This window comes from Eptatretus burgeri, chromosome 15 (genome assembly GCF_056783735.1).
Source record: "Eptatretus burgeri isolate ZD-2024b chromosome 15, Ebu_testis_v1, whole genome shotgun sequence".
Lineage (NCBI taxonomy): Eukaryota > Metazoa > Chordata > Myxini > Myxiniformes > Myxinidae > Eptatretus > Eptatretus burgeri.
Genome location: NC_140975.1, coordinates 43,275,957 through 43,296,032, shown reverse-complemented (window position 1 = coordinate 43,296,032; position 20,076 = coordinate 43,275,957). Strand labels below are relative to the sequence as shown.

General features: G+C 46.7%; 1 protein-coding gene across 1 annotated transcript in view; it reads left to right on the top strand.

Moving 5' to 3' along the window:
• The window catches only part of COIL (coilin), a 50,401-nt gene that overhangs the window by 8,882 nt on the left and 21,443 nt on the right, over positions 1-20,076 (top strand). The window contains exons 2-6 of the mRNA XM_085858183.1: positions 15,894-16,865; positions 17,773-17,973; positions 18,079-18,235; positions 18,600-18,686; positions 19,893-19,940. Coding sequence (XP_085714309.1) covers positions 15,894-16,865; positions 17,773-17,973; positions 18,079-18,235; positions 18,600-18,686; positions 19,893-19,940 — 1,465 coding nt within the window. The remainder of the gene's footprint in view (positions 1-15,893; positions 16,866-17,772; positions 17,974-18,078; positions 18,236-18,599; positions 18,687-19,892; positions 19,941-20,076) is intronic.

Sequence of the window (20,076 nt, the reverse complement as noted above, 5' to 3'; positions counted from 1 at the left end):
CAACATCGCCCACTGCAAGTCACTGTGAATGATGTGACACCACAGCTCCTCCAGGATTCCAAAGGCATCACGTTGAAGCAACATCATTCCAAGGTGCTTAAGGAACTTCCTGCTACCACAGCCACACCACCTACTACCTCTAACCTGGCATCCCCATACACCCTTCATGAAGTATAAGAGGCACTCAAATCAACAAAGTCTGGGAAAGAAGTTGGCCAAGAGGATATATACCCAGAATCGCTAAAGAAAAAAGACCGAGAGGTAAAGCTTCATGTGCTTCCTTCCTGGTTTCCATCAGTCTGGCACCATTCCTTCGATGTGGAGAGAAGCTCAGGTGATTGTCATACCCAAGCCAGGGAAGCTGCTGGATGACCCTTATAGCGACCGACCAATATCATTACTCTGCACATCAAACAAGTTGTTTGAGGGTCTTCTGCTAAGCCATATCTCATCACGAGTTGAGCCTTCCACCCCACTGGACCAGACAGGATTCAGACCAGGGAAAAGCTCTGTGGATCAGGTTCTAGCTTTAACAACGTACATTGAGGCTGGCTATCAATGTTCTCTCAAGAGTTGTTGCGTTAATATATGTCAGCAGCTGATATGACATTTTGGAGACATGGGCTCCTTCAAAGACAGTAAAGCTCCTTCCCTGTCGTGCAACCATGTGAGTACTAGCATCTATGGTTAGCAACTGTCGTTTCAGTCTTATTTGGGGATAGGACCAGTGCACCAAGAACTCTGAATGATGGTTTCCCTCAAGGATCAGTGTTAGCCCTGATGCTTTTCAACATATGTACAAGTGACCCTACCTGTGACTCCTTCAGGAAAGTTTGCTAATGCTGATGATCTCGCTCTTGCCGACCAATCGTGCAATCTGATGATGTGAGCATAGTTCTTACAAACGACCTCAAGGTTTTGGAGGAGTATTTAAACAAATGGAGACTCTGCCCCAATCCATCAAAAACTCCTGTCACTGCTTTCCATCGCCTGGCTCGTGCCAAACTAAATGTTTCCTTTTGTGGTAAGTCCAGAATGAACCACATCAAAATTATCTTGGAATCACTCTGGATTGTAGCCTGACATACAGGGAACGAAAGTGTTTGTGAGAAAATGAAGACAAGAGTGAACCTCATTTGTAAGCTTGTCGGCACAAGCTGGGGTGCTGACACAAACACAGCCTTCGCACCAACACCCTCGCTCTCGTGTATCCCACTGCAGAGTACAGTGCACCTGACTGGGCTGCGAGCAGTCACACTAAGCACTTTGACACTATCCTGAACTCTGTAATGAGAATTATCCCTGGCACACTGAAGTCAACCCTTCTACCCTGGCTCTCTGTGCTGATTAACGTCACAACCCCAGACATTCGCAGGTAAGCATGAATGTTTCGAGTGTCCCTTCAGATGCAATCCAATGTTGACCGGCCAATGCACGAAGAGCTGCTGAATCCTCCAATACTTCTATTGAAGTCACGGAAGCCTTTCTGAATTAGGGGACCTGCAGTGGTCGATACTAACAAGATGGAATTGTGATGGCAGCAATGAGAAAAGGCATCATTCCAAAATGGTCAACTAATTCAAGATCCCATGAAGGAGCCCACGGCTTTGACCGACAGAGATACCAGTCAGGTCAGGCATGGGAACATGTGCCGGAGCAGCGTGTCGCTGTGTCCACTTTCCACCAGTACTCCAGGGGCCTCTGTTTGGCCATCCCCCAGGCAGATGCCTGGCTCATCCTCATCTCCTTGGGATGCTGTACAACCTGCTGCAACCATGACGCACGTGGTTGTCCCATTGGCCTCCTCCACTCACGAGGCTCCCTCACTAAGAGAATCTGGTAAGCAGGATCAGTTAGCAAAACGAGCAACATGTCCATACATCCGCAGCTAATGCTTATGGCCTATGTAAGTAACAAATCTCATTTGAGTCTCTCTCAGCAACCACTCGTTGGACACAAAGTCCAACCAGCGATAGCCAAGAATTCTCCGATGAGACCTGGTACCAAAGGATATTAAGTCTCCGTCTCAGATCCCTGGTCAGTGTCCAACTCTAACATCCATAGAGCAAGACTGGAAGCCCCAAGGATCTGAAGACTCGGACTTTAATCGTCCTGCACAGGTACCGACAGCGCCACACCCCATGATCCAGTGAATCCACAATTCCCCAGGCCCGACCCAGACGTCTATTGACCTCTAGCTCACAGCCAGCGAAGACATGAATATCACTGCTAAGGTAAGTGAATCTCTCCGTGACCTCAACATCCTCACCACAAATGAGTACAGACAAGATAGCAGCATCCAAGATGCCATTGAAAGCCTGGAACTTAGTTTTAGTTTTGACCCAGGAAACTGTAATCCCAGTGGCTTTGACTCCTCATTTAGCACCTTGAGGAGCCCAAAAAGGATCCAGAGTCTCCACAAAGATAACTGCATCATCTACGAAATCACGGTCAGAGATCTTGACATTCCCAAACAGTGCACCGCAGCTTGATCTCTCTGACATCCTCCCCAGAATTCAGTTCATACAAGTTCTGAAGAGTGTGGAGGCCAGTGTACACCCCTGATGAACTCCAGTAACACCTGAAAATGAGTCGGAGATGGTATACCACATCTCACAGCGCTCTCATTACTAGAATAGAGTTCAGACATCAGATTGATCAGTTTTTTGGTGGCACCCCATGAAGTCCAAGAATCAAACACTTTGCAGAGATCAACATCGGCTGCAAGCAGCCCCTGCCGAAACTCTCATCTGCATTCGGTGAGGACCCCAAGAGCAAGGATATGGTCAATCGTTGACCTCTTTGGTGTAAAACCTGACTGCTCTTGGTGCTGGTGCTCAAGGAGATGGTGGCGAACCCTATCAATAATTATTCGAGCAAAGACCTTGCCCAGCACTGAGAGCAGTGTCACCCCTCGGTAGTTGTTGCAGTCCTGGCGATCACCCTTCCCTTTCCAGAGAGGGACAACAAGGCCCCTCTTCCAGTCAGTTGGGATGATGACTGTGTTCCAGGCTGAGCATAGAAATGCATGCAACGACACAAGTGCAGCATTTCCACCAGCCTTGAGAAGTTCAGAATGGATGCCACAGATCCCCGGAGCTTTCCCTTATTTCAACCGGTTCACCGCAGCCTGTGTTTCCACAACGAAGGTGGATCACAGTTAATTGCAAGGTCAGCAATAGGTGTAGTAACACCTTTGACATTGAACTCAACAGCTGGGGTCATCCTGGTACAGCCGCTCAAAGTAACCGGGCCAGCGGACTTTGACTTCAGACTCCTCTGTCAAGAGCCCATCACCCTCCGCTCTAACTGCAGTACACTGAGGCATGGTCTTGGAGGAACGCACTGTGCAAATTCCCCTGTAAGTAGGACGAGAATCACTTGACCACAGATGATGCTCTACCTTCTCACAGATTCCTCACACATAGGCCTCCTTGTCCGCCATCAGCTCACGTGCAGTTTTACGTCTCAACTCCCCGAATAGCTCAGCTCTGCTATTAAGCCTGGCCCTGTGACTCTGGTCAATGGTATTCAGTGTCCCTTGAGAGACAAAATTCTTTTTTGCCCTTTGGTGGGTTCCAAGACATCCACTGGCAATATCAAGGATGGTGGTCTTGAGGGCACTTCACAACTCTTCAGGACCTCTCAAAGCACCCAGACCCCAAAAAGCCCCACTCAGCCCGTTCGCAAACCCCTCAGCTACCCTCTCATCCTTGAGCTTGCCAACATCCAGCCTCGGCTGGGATGGTAGTGTGGATGCATTTTTCGTATTGAGTTTGAGGGTGATAAAACAAATAAATTGATGATAATTAAAAATTGGTATTAAAATAAATATATTGAACCTGAAATAAAAAATGCACTCAATGTGTCTATTTTAATTAACATAATCATATCTTTTCTTTGTGTGGAAGGATCTCCTCTCAGTAAAGCTGTGATGAGCGAGTTGGCTGACCTCCCAGTAAGACAGTATTTTCTATTATTATCCCACCCCCTGGAGGGAGGGAGCGGGATATTGTAATCGTCCGGTTTGTTTGTCTGTTTGTTACTTGGCGAAATCTTCGAGTTTGTCAAGTATGTTGGTCTGTTCCGTTTGTTTGTTGGTTTGTTTGTTTGTTTGTCCGGTCGTCTACAGCCCAAACGGCTTGACCAGTCGTTCTTAAACTTTTACACCTGATAGGCAATCCACCTGAGACGGTCCGCGTCCAAACCCCATCTTAATCGGAATTAACGTCACGACTTGACGTCACACAACGTGAAAACACATTTTTGGACATAACTCAGTGACCGGAAGTCGTAGCGACTTCCGGTTGACGCCAAATTAAACTTCATTCAAATATCTAAATGATTACTAAATGCTTCTTATTACAAATTACGCATAGTTTTCGCAAGCGTATGATGTCAAAGTTTTGCCTATTGACGTCATTTTTTAAAAATATTTACGCTCGTGTGCAGCCGAAACTACTGAAGCAATCGTTCTCAGAATTTTATCACGTGATAGCCAATCTTGCTGAATAGTCTGGGATCAAATCACGTCATAATCGCACTTAACGGCACGACATTACGTCAAAAAAAGGTGAAAACAAGCTTTTGAACATAACTCAGTAACCCAAAGTCGTAGCGACTTCCTGTTGATGCCAAAACAAACTTCAATGGAATATCTAAATGTTTTAAAATGCATGTGAGTACAAATTATGCACAGTTTTTGCAAGCGTATGACGTCAAAGATTTTAGCTCTTGGCGTGATTTAAAAAAATTTCTTTCGTTCTACAGGTCACAATTCTTAACCGATTTGGATGAAATTTTAACAGCTGATAGAAATCCACAGTGCAAAAAGATATGTGACTTTTGGTGATGTTCAAGATCAGGATCTGGATTCTGCATCACTTTATATTATCGCCCATTATACACCAATGGGGAATTTTGTGAATTACACATGGCTATTTCTCAAACAGTTTTCAGGTCAGGTCAGGTATGGGAGCATGTGCCAGAACAGCGCGTCGCTGCGTCCACTTTCCGCCGGTACTCCAGGGGCCTCCGTCTGGCCATCCCCCAGGCAGATGCCAGGCCCATCCCCATCTCCTTGAGATGATGGTCAACCTGCTGCAACCATGAGGCACGTGGTCGGCCCACTAGCCTCCTCCACTCATGAGACTCCCTCGCTGAGAGAATCTGGTGAACAGGATCAGCATCAGGAAAACGAGCCACATGTCCATACAGCCGCAACTGACGCTCACGGACTATGCAGGTAACAAATCTCATCTGAGTCTCTCTCAGAAACCGCTCGTTGGACACAAAATCCGACCAGCGATAGCCAAGGATTCTCCGAAGAGACCTGGTACCAAAGGAATTAAGTCTCCGTCTCAGATCCTTGGTCAGAGTCCAAGTCTCGCACCCATAGAGCAAGACTGGAAGTACCAAGGACCTGAAGACTCGGACTTTCGTCCTCCCGCACAGGTACCGGCAGCGCCACACCCCATGATCCAGTGAATCCATGACTCCCCAGGCCCGACCCAGACGTCTATTGACCTCTGACTCGCAGCCAGCAGAGACATGAATATCACTGCCAAGGTAAGTGAATCTCTCCACGACCTCAACATCCTCACCACAAACAGACATAGACAGGACAGCAGCATCCAAGATGTCACCAAAAGCCTGGATCTTAGTTTTGACCCAAGAAACCCGTAATCCCAATGGCTCCGACTCCTCATTCAGCACCTCGAGGGCCCCCAAGAGGATGTCTAAAGTCTCCGCAAAGATGACTGCATCATCTGCAAAATCAAGGTCCGAGATCTTGACATTGCCAAACGATGCACCGCAACTTGATCTCTCCGACATCCTCCCTAAAATCCAGTCCATACAAGTGCTGAAAAGTGTGGGGGCAAGTACACATCCCTGACAAATTCCAGTAACAACTGGAAATAAGTCAGAGATGGTACCACCACACTTCACAGCACTCTCAGTACCAGAGTAGAGTTCAGACATCAGATCGATCAGTTTTGGTGGCACCCCACGAAGACCAAGAATCCTCCAGAGGACATCCCGATTCACTGAATCGAACGCTTTACAGAGATCAACATAGGCTGCAAGCAGCCCCTGCCGAAACTCTCGTCTGCGTTCGGTGAGGACACGAAGTGCAAGGATACGGTCAATTGTTGACCTCTTTGGTGTAAAGCCTGACTGCTCTGGACGCTGGTGCTCAAGCAGATGGTGGCGAACCCTATCAAGAATTATCCGAGCAAAGACCTTGCCCGGCACTGAGAGCAGCGTCACCCCTCGGTAGTTGTTGCAGTCTTGGCGATCACCCTTCCCTTTCCAGAGAGGGACAACAAGGCCCTTCTTCCAGTCAGTTGGGAGGATGCCTGTGTTCCAGGCAGAGCACAAAACTGCATGCAACGACACGAGTGCAGCATTTCCACCAGCCTTGAGAAGTTCAGCATGGATGCCACAGATCCCTGGAGCTTTTCCCCGTTTCAACTGGTTCACCACAGCCCGTGTTTCCACAAGCGAAGGTGGACCACAGTTGATTCGAGGGTCAGCAACAGGGATTGTAACACCCTTGACGTCCAACTCGACAGCTGGGGGATCAGCCTGGTCCAACCGCTCAAAGTAACCGGCCCAGCCGGCCTTCACTTCAGACTCCTCTGTCAAGAGCCTACCACTCTCTGCTCGAACTGCAGTGCTCCGAGGGATGGGCTTGGATGAACGTAATGCGCGAATTCCCCTGTAAGCGGGACGAGAATCACCTGTCCACAGGTGATGCTCTACCCCCTCACAGATTCCTCGCACATAGGCCTCCTTGTCCACCCTCAGTGCACGTACAGTTTTACGCATCAGTTCCCTGAACAGCTCAGCTCTGCCATTCAGCCTGGCCCTGCGACTCTGGTCAATGGTATCCAGTGTCCCTTGAGAGACAAAATTCTTCTTTGCCCTGCGGTGAGTTCCAAGACATCCACCGGCAACATCAAGGACGGTGGTCTTGAAGGCGCTCCACAACTCTTCAGGACCCCCCAAAGCACCCAGACCCCCCAAGTGTCCACTCAGCCTGCTCGCAAACTCCTCAGCTACTCTCTCATCCCTGAGCTTGGCAACATTCAGCCTCGGCTGGGATGGTACCATTCTCCAGGATTTAAGTTGCAGCTTTAGAGTTGCTACAACAAGCCTGTGGTCAGTATTGAGGAACTGAGCATTCCGGTAGACCCTGCAGTTCTGGATCATCCTCCAACGACCGTCAATGAGGACATGGTCAATCTCCGTTGCCACACCGCCGGCGTTGGAATACCAAGTCCAGCGATGAGCTTGTGGGCGCTGAAACCATGAACCAGCCACCCTAAGTCCATGACTTCTTGCAAAGTCAAGGAACTTAGTGCTATTCTGGTTCATAGTTCCTGACCTATGGGGACCAACACACACCTCATAACCATCCCTATCGGTTCCAGTCAATGCATTGAAATCCCCCAAGACTAGAAGTGTATCTCGTCTGGGGCACTGATCAACCACAGACTCGAGTGTGGCGTAGAATGCATCCTTCACGGTGAGATCACTCGCCTCAGTCGGAGCATAAACAGAGACCAGGGAAATGACACCGAAGGAGTGACGAATCCTTAATCTCATAATACGCTCGTTGACCGGTGTTACCTCAATTATCATTGGGGTCAGCTTATTGGACACAGCTACAGCAACTCCTTGGGTATGGTAACCATCAGAGCGACCAGACCAATAGTAGGTGTAACCACCCACCATTATCTCGCCGCAATCCGGTCTCCGAACCTCAGAGAGAGCTGCAATCCCGATGTCCAAACGCTTGAGCTCAGATGATAACAGAGACAGGTGATCATCCTCTCTTAGGGATAGGACATTCCAGGCACCCACCCGAAGGGACCGCCTCAGGTTAACCCAAGGAGACCGCCGTCTGGTGGACGACACCTCAGCACCACTCCGACACACTCTCCCGCAATCTGACCCACGGATGTTACCCCGTGGTTTCCCTCCTATCATCAAAAGTTGGGGGTCCCGAAGGCTTTGCCCCAATCCCGTCATCCGGTGAGCTGCCCTGCGAAGGGAAGCTGCACAGGAGGTACTCCCACCGAATCGGTTTTCAGATTTTTTTGCGTTTTTGCGTTTTGCGGAATGAAGCGTTTTACGGTGGCCGGAGTGCAAATCCTGCCACCAACCTCCTAATAAGAAGTAACCCAACTGCAGGAGGACGTCCGCAGACACAGTTGGGCACTAGATATGGATGGCCGTTGGCTCACAAGGAGCTCCTCCGCCCTTTGACAGGTTTTGTTTTTAATCCTGCTGGGTGTCCATATCCAAACACCCCCCTCACCAGAAAACCTGGTGGGGGAGACGGTTTAGTCGCCGACAACCCGACCATGGAACAGGTTAGTACAGGTTTACATGGTACCTGTAGCAGGTCACAGATCGAACCTGACCTGACATAAGTTTTTTTGTTTTGCACTTATTATATTAAGTCCCTTCGGGTGGGTACACATTTCCCTTCGGGTGGGTGCACATAATTCACATTATATTATTATAAAACTCAAACAGTTTTGCACTTATTATATTGAAACTTATAGTCTATTTATTCATGTAATATTAACATGTGTACAAAGTTTGATCGAAATTGACCCAAGGTCAAGGTCAGGGTCACCCAAAACATGAAAAACACGCATATAAAATACATATTTTTGTTTTACAACATATTTCAAACCTGATAACGGGATCGTAAAGCTGGTTGAAAAGCAATGTTCCGAGGTATTTTCAAATATTTTCTACGATCAGAATGAAGGCAACAAGCACCAATGATAAGTTGTTGAATGTCACATGGTGGCATGGTCACTTATAATTCACATGGTCACATTCATGGTCACTTATAATCCTACCCATTCCTATAGTGAAAAATGCATTTTTGTGAAGATTGGTAGGGTCTGAAGTTTTACGGTCATAACTTCGTCAAAAATGGTTTAATTGACTTCAAACTAAGACTAAAATATTCCTTATTCTATTCCTTATAATCAACATTCAGGTTAAGGATGTATCAAATTTAAATTTGATCCCCAAAATAACTTTATGCCTTGAATGGGTGGGATTTGTTGTGCCTGGCACCACTTGTTAACCTCCGCCATCGAAGATGGATGGAGGTTACTGTTTTCACCCGTCTGTCTGTTTGATTGTTTGTTTGTTTGTTTGTGAACAGTATTACGGAAAAACTCCTGGACAGATTTCGACGAAACTTGGTGGGGGGGGGGATTAGGTATGGTCCAAAGATCATGCCATTAGATTTTGGACTTGGTCCAAAAAAAAAACTTAGAAAATTTTGCAACTTTTTTTTCAAAAAAATTTCGATTTTATTTGAAAAATATTTGATTTTTTTTTTTGCATTTCTACATGTTTTAAGTTATTTCCAACCCCCCTCCCACCCCCAAAAAACAGAAATTTTGCAACTTTTTTTTCCAAAAAATTTCAATTTTTTTTGGGCATTTCTACATGCGCGTCAATCTTCTTCTTCTTCTTTCGGTTGCTCCCGTTAGGGGTCGCCACAGCGGATCATCCATTATGATCCGCATAGTGATTTGGCACATGTTTTACGCCGGATGCCCTTCCTGACGCAACCCTGGTCACGTCTTACGACACAGGGATATGGTACACCTCTTTTAACCGGGGCATACACCGGCCCAGTACACTGGTGCTCATTTCGCCGACCTCGGAAGGATGACAGGCTGAGTCAACCCCCTGGTGTATTAATTCAGTGGCTCAACGGGGCTTGAACTCAGGACCTCTTGGATCCCAAGCCGCTGCCCTAACCACTGCGCCAACACCAGGCTCACATGCGCGTCAATCTAGTTTAGTTTATTCAATCGTGGTTCAGTAGAGTCTGATCCGTTTTTGACCTACAATGAATAGGCTATCAGGTTCACTTAAGTTACCCAGCAGTATTAGCGGCGGAGGTTTTGCACTCTACCGAGTGCTCCCCCTCTAGTTTAAATATATGTTCATGGATTTTATGACATGATAAATAGAAGGCACCAGCAAGCTGGATAAAGGAATGTTAGGTTTCAGTAACTATCCAGATGAACCTCCTTCCTTGATATTCCCTCGTCTGCTTAAAGGAAGTTGAACCTTCTCCTTCCCAAACCATAAATTGTATGCGATCCATCTTCGTGCCCAAAGGATTGCAGTGTTGACGTCATTCCTGAGCTCAGAGCGAGACTACTCATCTTGTCTTGAAATATATATGTATGTATGTATGTATGTATGTATATATGTTGTTACGTCTGAGGGGGGGGGGGGGGCGGGGTATGCATTCAAAGGGAAATAAGGATGTTTAATTAGGTATGCCATGCTGTTCGAGTTGAACCAGGATCTCGATGTAATAAGTAGCAATTCAGTGGTGATAAATTGTCTAGTAAATGTCCATTTCTTTAAAGGGGAAATGATAATTGTCACGTAATTAAATAGGGAGACGGGTTAGGGTAAGTGTTTATGCGTATCCCCTTTTAGTATTTCCTGTGGGCTTGCCATGACGTAACAGGACGGTGCTGCGGATGGCTCCGCCCCTTGATCACGATTGGCGGAAGGCGACAGGCAGAGGGCCAATAAAAGGGCTCCATTGGAAGTGACGAGGACTCGAGTAGAAAAAGCGATCTGGTTGGGAGAAGAAGGAAGGAGGAGTGAGAAAGGAAAAGCTCTCGTCGAGGTGGCACCACAGAGCTCTCGCTCTGGTTGCGCTTGTTCGTTCCTCGATTCGTCGTGTCTCGTGGCCTGGCTGTGCCTCACCTCGGTTGACCCTCGGGTTCTGCTGGCTCGGTGTACGGGACCGAACAGCGGGCGGACCTGCCTCCCTCTCCTGCTCGCATCTTGGTGCGAGAACTGGCTCCCTGGCGGCTGTGAGCGGTCTTGGGCCTACACCAGGAGGTCGACACCACCAGGAACCGCACCACGGTGGCTGGTTGGAGCTCACAGGCCGGAAACCGCGGTTCTGTGCGGAAGGGCTGACGGAACCTTCACACCACCGTGTCTCCTGCCCCTGACGGGCGCAACGCCAGCTCGTCCGGCACCAATCCAGTGACTTTTACGTCGACACCACGGGCAAGCCTGACCACTAGCTATGTTGTGTGTGTGTGTGTGTGTGTGTGTGTGTGTGTGTGTGTGTGTGTGTGTGTGTGTATACCTAGTGCCTTAGAGGGTTTGAGATTTGTATATCCATTGGAATTGTTTGTGTTTCCCCCACGCCCGAACCCACACCACCTCCCGTCGAATCGCCCCCGGATCCCTCCTCTTGCCGAGTCTTATTATCGTTCTGGTTAGAGAAATAAACATTATAAACTCAGTGAAAAGCGACTCGTGCCACCTTCCTCGTCCCATTTGCTGGAGAGCGATTAAAACCGCCATCCTTGGGTTATAAAAAAGAAACCGCCTCCATCGTTTCGGCTCATTCTACGTTGGCGGGACTGTTCAAGTCCCGTGGACGTCACAATATATATAGTTATGGCTGTGGAAATTCGCAGAACACCATATAGGTCCTTAGTTCAGTTATACCGATAAGTCCGTGTTCAGTTAGATTTCCCCACCGTTGTCTAATGGGATTTATTCGTGTCACCCGGGCTGTGATCTTTGAGTTATCCGTTTTTCTTTTACTATCGTTATTTTGGACCAACCTTCTCCATTACGCCAACCACCTTCTCCACCACGCAAACCCACCAACCACCTTCTCCACCATGCCAACCACCAACCACCCTCTCCACAATCGTCTTCACAACAACGACATCTCCTCACCATCTCCCAAACTGCATCTCCCTCAATAGACCAACCCGAATAACATCGCCTCACCTTCATCCCCGAAGCGATGCCATCTTTGCACCAGCCGCGGCGAGTCCGCATCGAACGGCATCACTGCAGGCACACGCGGGGGTTTGCTCACCGCGCAAGTCGGTGATCTCGAGCACGTCCGCTCTCCCTTCAGCGTTGGTGATTTCTACCAACGTCCGCTTGTTCCAAGCTTCGCCTCCGAGATTCGGATCAAAAGAGAGAAAGGGGCGGAGCCAGCAGGGGTTCGAAGGTCGGAGAGCAGAGGTCAGAATCTCGCCTCACGAACCCTATAACACAGCGCGCAGAGCGCCAGTTCCCGGTCAGTCTGGAGAGGTCGAAGAGCCGCGTGGAAGTCTGGAGCCCGAAGCCTGCAGTAGCTGGAGAAGCTGAGGAGAGCGGAGGAGGAACGAATGGGGAACGCGGCTAAGCCTGCTGTGCCGCGCGGAACTGCGGAACGTGTACGAGCCAGAGAGAGCTTGCCCGCCAGCGCCAGACAGTCCTAGGTGATCGGGCTTCGGGAGAGTCCGAGCATTGCTGAGGAATGGACGGGTTCTTACAGAGCATCAACCTAAGAGAGCAAAGACCCATTCATTCCTCTCAAGCGTTGCCGGCTGGGGCCCGAAGCACCAGGCCGCGGCCGAGCCACGGTTACACTAGCTGCCGTGGGGAGGGAGCGTCGTGGGTCACCCCAGCGAGGAAGGTAACCTGCGCGGCCTCGCGGAGCCTCTGCGGTCTACACGGCTCAGTGCAATAAAGACCCAAAGAGGTCCAGTCTGCCCCTCGTCTGTCCTGGGGCTTTTCTTTGCTTTCGAATGAATGTTGTGGCGCCATGTCCGCAAGTAAAACTGTATAAGTGACTGTACATAATAAATAGACGCTATTAGCTCTTTCCTTTGCATTGTGTTTGGCTGTATAATTGCATGTGTGTGTTTTGTATTGATTCCATACCTGCATGACTGTATACGCGTGGGAAATAATAAATGTGCTTGTTTGAATGTAACCTGTTCGTCGCGTCATTTTCCCTTAATTGAGCGGCCATCTTGCTCTCGGAATTTAGTGGGCTTTTAAATAGCCGATAATAGAATCGGGTCCAACGAGGCCTGGCGATAATACCTCGGTTATCCCAGAACGGAACGAACCGCTTAAGCAGTTCGTGTCTAAGCAGGCCTTCGTTGAGGTACGGTCTCTCGGTAGTCTGCCCGCGTGAATAATTAGGTATATCGACAATTCGGTGATTGACCCTGTCGCGCGCGGGTAGAATATTGACGAGGCCGTGGTGTGCGCTTGGAGCACACACGTGACTGGTTTTCGGCGTTGTTCCGGAAAGTCGCGACTGAATTGTCCGTTCGGTGGGTGAAGCGACCGCTATTGGTTAGACGCGGTCGTTCGCACGCCGGTGGGCGCAAATTCACAACAATATATATATATATATATATATATATATATATATATATATATATATATATATATATATATATATATATATAATTCCTGTAAAATAATACTGATGGATGCACAAAAGCTGGGAATGATATCCATCTGGAGATACATCAACCTGACAAACGGTGACATTAGCCTAGAAAATGATAAAGAACTGTGTCTCACTGAACAGTACATAAGAACTTGGGATTCTCAATTTGTTTGAGAGATCTGGAACAAGTCTGTATTTCTGATCTCGACTATGCGCATATTGAACGTGTCTGTTTGTTCAATAAATGTTGTAATTGTATTGATGACTTAGAGTTTGCTTTGACAGTACCATTCTCCTGTATTTTAGCTGCAACTTCGGAGTTGCTACAATAAGTCTGTGGTCGGTATTGAGGAACTGAGCACTCCGGTGGACCCTGCAGTTCTGGATCATCCTCCAGCGACCATCAACGAGTGCATGGTCAATCTCCTTTGCCACACCACCAGCGTTGGAATACCAAGTCCAGCAATAAACCTGTGGTGCTGAAACTATGAATCAGCCACCTGAAGTACACGACTTCTTGAAACGTTGATGGACTTTGTGCTATTCTGGTTCACAGTTCCAGACCCATCGGCACCAACACATATCTCGTAACCATCCCTATCAATGTCAGTCGATGCATTGAAATCCCCCAAGACTAGAAGAGTATCTCACTTTGGGGGCACTGATCAACTACAGACTCGAGCATGGCATAGAATGCGTGTTTCACAGTGAGATCACTTGCCTCGGTCGGAGCAGATACAGAAACCAGGGAAACGGCACCCAACGAGTGACATCCTGAGTCTCATAATGCGTTCATTGACCGGTGTTACCTCAATTATCATTGGAGTCAGCTTATTGGACACAGCTTCAACAACTCATTGGGCATGGTAACCATAAGAGCGACCAGACCAATAGTATGTGTAACCACCCGTCATGATCTCTCCACTGTCTGGTCTCCTGACCTCAGAGAGTGCTGCAATACCGATGTTCAAATGCTTGAGCCGAGATGATAACAGAGACAGGTGATCATGCTTCTTTGGGGTAGGACTTTCCAGGCACCCACCCAAAGGGACCACCTCAGGTTAACCCAAGAGACCGCTGTCTGGTGCACAACACCTCAGCACCACTCTGCCACATGCTACCACAATCTGACCCAGAAGGTTTATCCTGTGCTTTTCCTCCCATCATCAAGGAATGGGGGTCCTGAATGTCCTGAGATGCCAGTGGAGTGGTCTAAACTGACTGCTAACCCCACATGCAAGGACTGCTCATCATATGTATAAGTGGAAGCAATCTTTGCCTGGTGTTGGCTTTATGGTTAAGTGGTGAGCTTGGGATCCTCCGATCCTGAGTTCAAATCCCACTCGGCTATTGAATTAACACCAGGTGGGGTTGACTCTGCCTGTCATCCTTCCGAGGTCGGCAAAACGAGGGCCAGCTTGCTGATATCCTGTGTCGGAGTGGCGACCCGTCCAGGATTGTGCCCAATAGCCAAGGAGACTGCTTAGGCAGCAGCAATGCTCACACAGAGTATGGTCCAAAGGAATGAATGGAATGGAAGCAATATCAAGCCCAGTGTGTACCTGTGGCCATCAAGATCAGACAGTCCTCCATGCATCACATGACTTTGTGCAGATAAGGTTCATTGGGTCCTTTGCAAAACTGCATGGGACATTGATGCTGTGATAAAATGGCTATATGTTAAATGACGATTGTCTACAAGATAATACAAAAGAAGATAATACAAGATAATACTAAACAACCACATTATGAAAGAAATGTGTGCATGGTGGTGGTAAAACCTGTCGCATTTAGCATTTGTTACGTCTGCCACCGAAGGTGAAGGAGGTCGTTTTCACCCACCCCTCTCTGTCTGTTTTCTGTCTGTCTGTGTGCAGAATATATCAAAAAGTTGTGGACGGATCTGGATGAAATTTGGTGGGCAGGTTGGGTGTGTGACGAGAATTAACTGTTTTGATCTTGGTGAAGAGCCGGATCAGGATCTGACGACTAGAATTTTTTTTAGTGATTCTTCACCATTTCGGGCTAAAAACGGATACATAGCATGATATTTCAAAAATGTATTGGGCCCGATATGTAATCATGGATCATTCATTATGTGGCGGAGGTATGTGCTCTACCGAGTGCCCTTCTAGTTAGTCATGTGATGCGTGGGAGAGGTTGTTGTGTGACAACGTTATTTCCAATTAGCGTAACAACAATACAAGTATATATCCTTGTGCCAAATGCATCCGAGGGGTTGAAAGGTGTGTACAGTATCACGAGGTATTGAGTTAAAATGCAGGTATAGGCCATTTGGCCTATTATGTGTTTCGTATTCGCATCTTCGCAGACCTATCTACAATACCTTTCTGGAGCCACTATTACTAGAGGTAGTCGTAATTGGACCAACAATCCAGTACATTTGTAGTTTACTTTTGTTGTTATAGTAGTCCAGTAAAGGGCACATGTAGTTTCAATGGATGACATGACCTGCCGTGTAAGTAGTAGGGTACTTGTCACAGTAAAATCATGGAGAAGTCTTGCTCCACTATTACATGGTGTTCCATGAACTCTCGAGTTTTTACTTTGTTATGATTTTTGTTGTCTCCTCTTATCCCCTGATTTTTAACAGGGTGCAGCAGGTGGCTATCATAGATGTGAATGATCCTGGTTTCTATGGCGCTGCACGAAATCAAGAATCGCAAACCTGCCTCGATTCAATGACTGAAGTGGAGGGAACCATTACAGAACCTGAAATGCTTTTCAGGAGGCATGACGCATTAAATCCAGGGCGACAAGAAAAACCACTACAAAAGAAGAAGAGCAAAAAGATGCATCAGAATGATAGTTTTGAGCCGAAGAAAAACAAGCGGAAAAGAACACATGATACCAACATAATGCAACCACACACACCGAAAGATGGAATCAATGACACTGTAGGCATTGCTGTGTCAAAGAAGAAAAAAATTGAAAGAAAACCTCGGATATCCGGCTCTGAAGGGATGCCCCTCAAGAACACCCATGTTTCCAGGTCAAACGTGAGAGCCTTGAAAAACAAACGGCATGAACAGTGTGACAATAATAGAGAGACGCCATCAAAAAGGAAAGGTGAACAGATTAAACGAGGAAGTAAAAAGACGAAGACTTTGCACAAACGATTGGATGAAAGCAACCCAAAATTAAAGTCTCATAAAGAGGACAGTCATGACGATGATGATGAAGATAATGATGCATCTGTATCTGTACACAAAGCTGTCCCTTGCAGCAGCAGCAGCAGCAGCAGCATTGATGATGATGATGGTGATGACCCAGTAAACGATGCTCTGACTCAAAAATCAAAACCATTGCACGAGTCGATCGAAGGTCGTGTGGGAAATGACGCAGCAGAAGAGGGTGTAACAGTGTCAAGTGTTGCCATTAAATTGGGCAACGCTGCAAGGAAGGGACCCATGGCAATCGGAGAGGATTCAAAAAAATTGAACAAATCTAAAATATCATCATCGTCTGAGTCCAGCTCCTCAACATCTGACGAATCACCTGTGAGTAAAGATCAAGTTGCTTCTGCCAGGAACCCAAAGGCCCAGACTGCTGTTCCTCTGAACAGGTGCGAGCATGAGTCGAACACTTGTAGTTGCTGTTGTTGCTGCTGCACTAGATCATGTTTTGGAGTTGATGCAGTTACTGTATCAGTGGAACCATAACTTGGAGTAATGATGTTTTTTTAAACTTGTTTTCCTTTGAAGTGTATATTTTTTATTAATGACAGCTCATTGTGGACAACCTTGTGTTGGTTGACGGTTGAGGTGGCTGATTTAAGATCTTAGGGTCCTGAGGTTGAGCCCCTCCGGCCCGTTAAAATAACACCAGGTGGGTTGACTCGGCTTGTCATCCTTCCGAGGTCGGCAAAGTGAGTACCATCTTATTGGGAAGAATAAGCCATTCACGTATCCTCTGTGACAGTGATGGCCCATCCAGGATTGTGCCCCCTAGCCAAGGAGAAACTGCTTCAGCAGGTCTGAAGACACGAAAGGCGTGGTTATTCTTCTCCTTCTCCTCCTCCACCAACTCCTCCTCCTCCTTTGTTGTCATCTTCTTATTTGGTTTATTGCAGTATGAAGCATTATTTCAGTTCTTCGGGATATTTATCTTCTTTGGAATGACATCCGAGCCGTAAGTTGAAACGTTTTGGGTGAATGCTGTAAGAATAACGATATCAACAGGAGGATGGAGTTGGTTTTGTTTGAGCTTTCACAGAAATAGCAAGCTTCGGCCTGGTTCTTTTTCAGTGTATTCTGTTTTAGCCAACCTGAGTGAGGATAATTATTGGTGGATAAATGTACCGGACTAACATATGGAATGACCAGTGTGATCTTGTAATCAGCAATGTACAACAGATCATCATCTATTTATATATTTTCTCTGAATGGAGGACCACGGAAATCCTTGTGGTTTACCAGATTAGACAAGCTGGTGGAGCGATCTTTTTTCTGAACCTGTTTTTATTTCTTAAGGGGGAGAGACATGATGCCACGAGGCCGTGGAATTCCTTTGGCCTTATCGAACCTATCTTTGTCGGGGAAGGGTCGAGGCAAAAATCTAGGTGCTGGAGCCTTGATGCATCCAGTTGGGCGTGGTACAGCTCAAACGGGTGGCCATGGCTCACTACCTGGATGTAACTCTGAGGGTGGAGGTCTTGAAAGTCCATCACTGGGGTAAGTGATGTGTGAGCTAATTCAAATTATGTGCCTTTAAGAACACCATTGGGTCAACAGTGCTCATGACTGGTTGCAATCTAACTGGATTGATGCTCTTGGAAGGAGAACAGGTCAAGGTTTGAACAGAAGCGTGCGTGGAGGTCATGTTGCTGCTGTGCCCAAACACACATTCCTGAATGCAAGTGAGAAGTACGATTCTGAAGAGAGACCAACTGTTCCAGTAACATCTGAAACAGCATCTGTAACAGCCAACAGTCAGGTTAATAGGATTTCTTGTCCAACTCTTCCATGAACCTTGACTTTTGCATAATATTAAACGATTTTTGGGCAAAAACTTTTACCTATACCTGTGAGATTGGAAAAGCAGATGATAACTCTGTCATTAGCCACAATTTATCTGGCTTTACGTTATTTAAATGGTCTGCATGACACTTGGCATTTATGGAGTGGAGTCAATGATTTGAATAGATCGTTCACACTGTCCTGAAAACTATTCGTCCAACAGTAGAATGTTTGGCTTCATTGATGGATATAATTGTCAATCTTACTTGAGTGGTCCTTAAAGTGGTAAGCCATGGCATGTGACAGCCATATCTCTGTAACCTGACATTCACAACCCGCAGGTTCTGAAATTGTCTCCAGTGAGAGATTACACGACCCTAGCAAGCCTCAATGGCACTCCTCGTGCAGGAGACAACATTGCATTTAAGGTGAGACAGTGTTCCCTTTTTTTGACCTTGCATTTATTTCCTCTCCTCATCTTTATTCTCATCATCCCTTCACTTTGCCATTGATCTTTACCTCTGCCACTGAAGGTGAAGGAGGTCATGTTTTCACCCCTTTCCGTCTGTTTGTTAATTGCCGGAATCCTTCGGATTTCGGCAATTATGTTGGTCGGTTGTGTGTGTGTCTCTGTCTGTCTGTCTTTGTTTGTGTGTTTGTTTACCCTGTAGCAGCCACACCGTTTCAGCGATCATGACCAAACTGGGTACAGACGTCGGCCATGGTCCAATTTAGACACTTGTCGTTTTTGGTGAATCTAGGTCAAAGGTCAAGGTCACCGAAAAACCGAAATTCTTATTTTCGCAATAACGTCCGCTAAAATGGTCGTATCCACTTCAAACCAAATCCAAAATGTGCATCTTCCAATTCTGCATCCAAGCATATGTCTCATTGGGGTGTCACACCAACACCCTTCTTAGTGGTCGGGGGTCGAATGTCAGGGGGGTCGGGTCAAAACTTTCAAATTGCGATAAAAATGCCATTTCAAGTCCGATTGACTTCCAAGTTATGATCATCACCAAACTAAGTGCAATAACTGATTCAACAGTAGCACTATCGACTTATACGAATCAAATTGATTTCCAGGTTTTTGTTTTTTCAGAGATCATGGAGATATGACAAAGTTTATTCCGGCAATTCCTTGCTCAACGAGCAATTTCATTTGTTTGTTTGTGTGCAGGATATCTCAAAAAGTTGTGGACGGATTCAGATGAAATTTTGTGCACAGGTTCAGTGTGTGACAGAGACGAACTGATTAGATTTTGGTGAAGATCCAGATCCAGATCAGACTTCGAGAATTTTTTCAGTGATTCTTCACCATTGAGAGAGAGGGCTAAACATTATATGTAGCACGATATCTCAAAAAGTTGTGGATGGTTTCAGACGAAGTTTGGTGGACACGATGGGTGTATGACAAGGAAGAATTGATTCAATTTTGGTGAAGATCTGGTTCTGAGAATTTTAAAAGTGATTCTTCACCATTGAGAGATAGGGCCAAAAACAATATATATATATCATGATATTTAAAAAATGTATTGGGCCCGATATGTTCTTGTAGATCAGGCATTGCGTGGCGGAGGTATGCGCTCTACTGAGTGCCCTTCTGGTTTCTTTTTTTTCTCTCTCTCTCTCAGATGTTGGAGATGGGAGATAATTATTCTCCGGAGGTATCAAAGTACAAGGTCGGTGTTTGCTCAAGCCAGACTGTATTTGTCAACACATTTGTGCATCGAGAATTGTTGTATATTTTGAAAACCCAAATATTGTTTGTATGCTCGTTGTAGAATGTATTTCAAATTGTTTTATCAGAGTATAGGT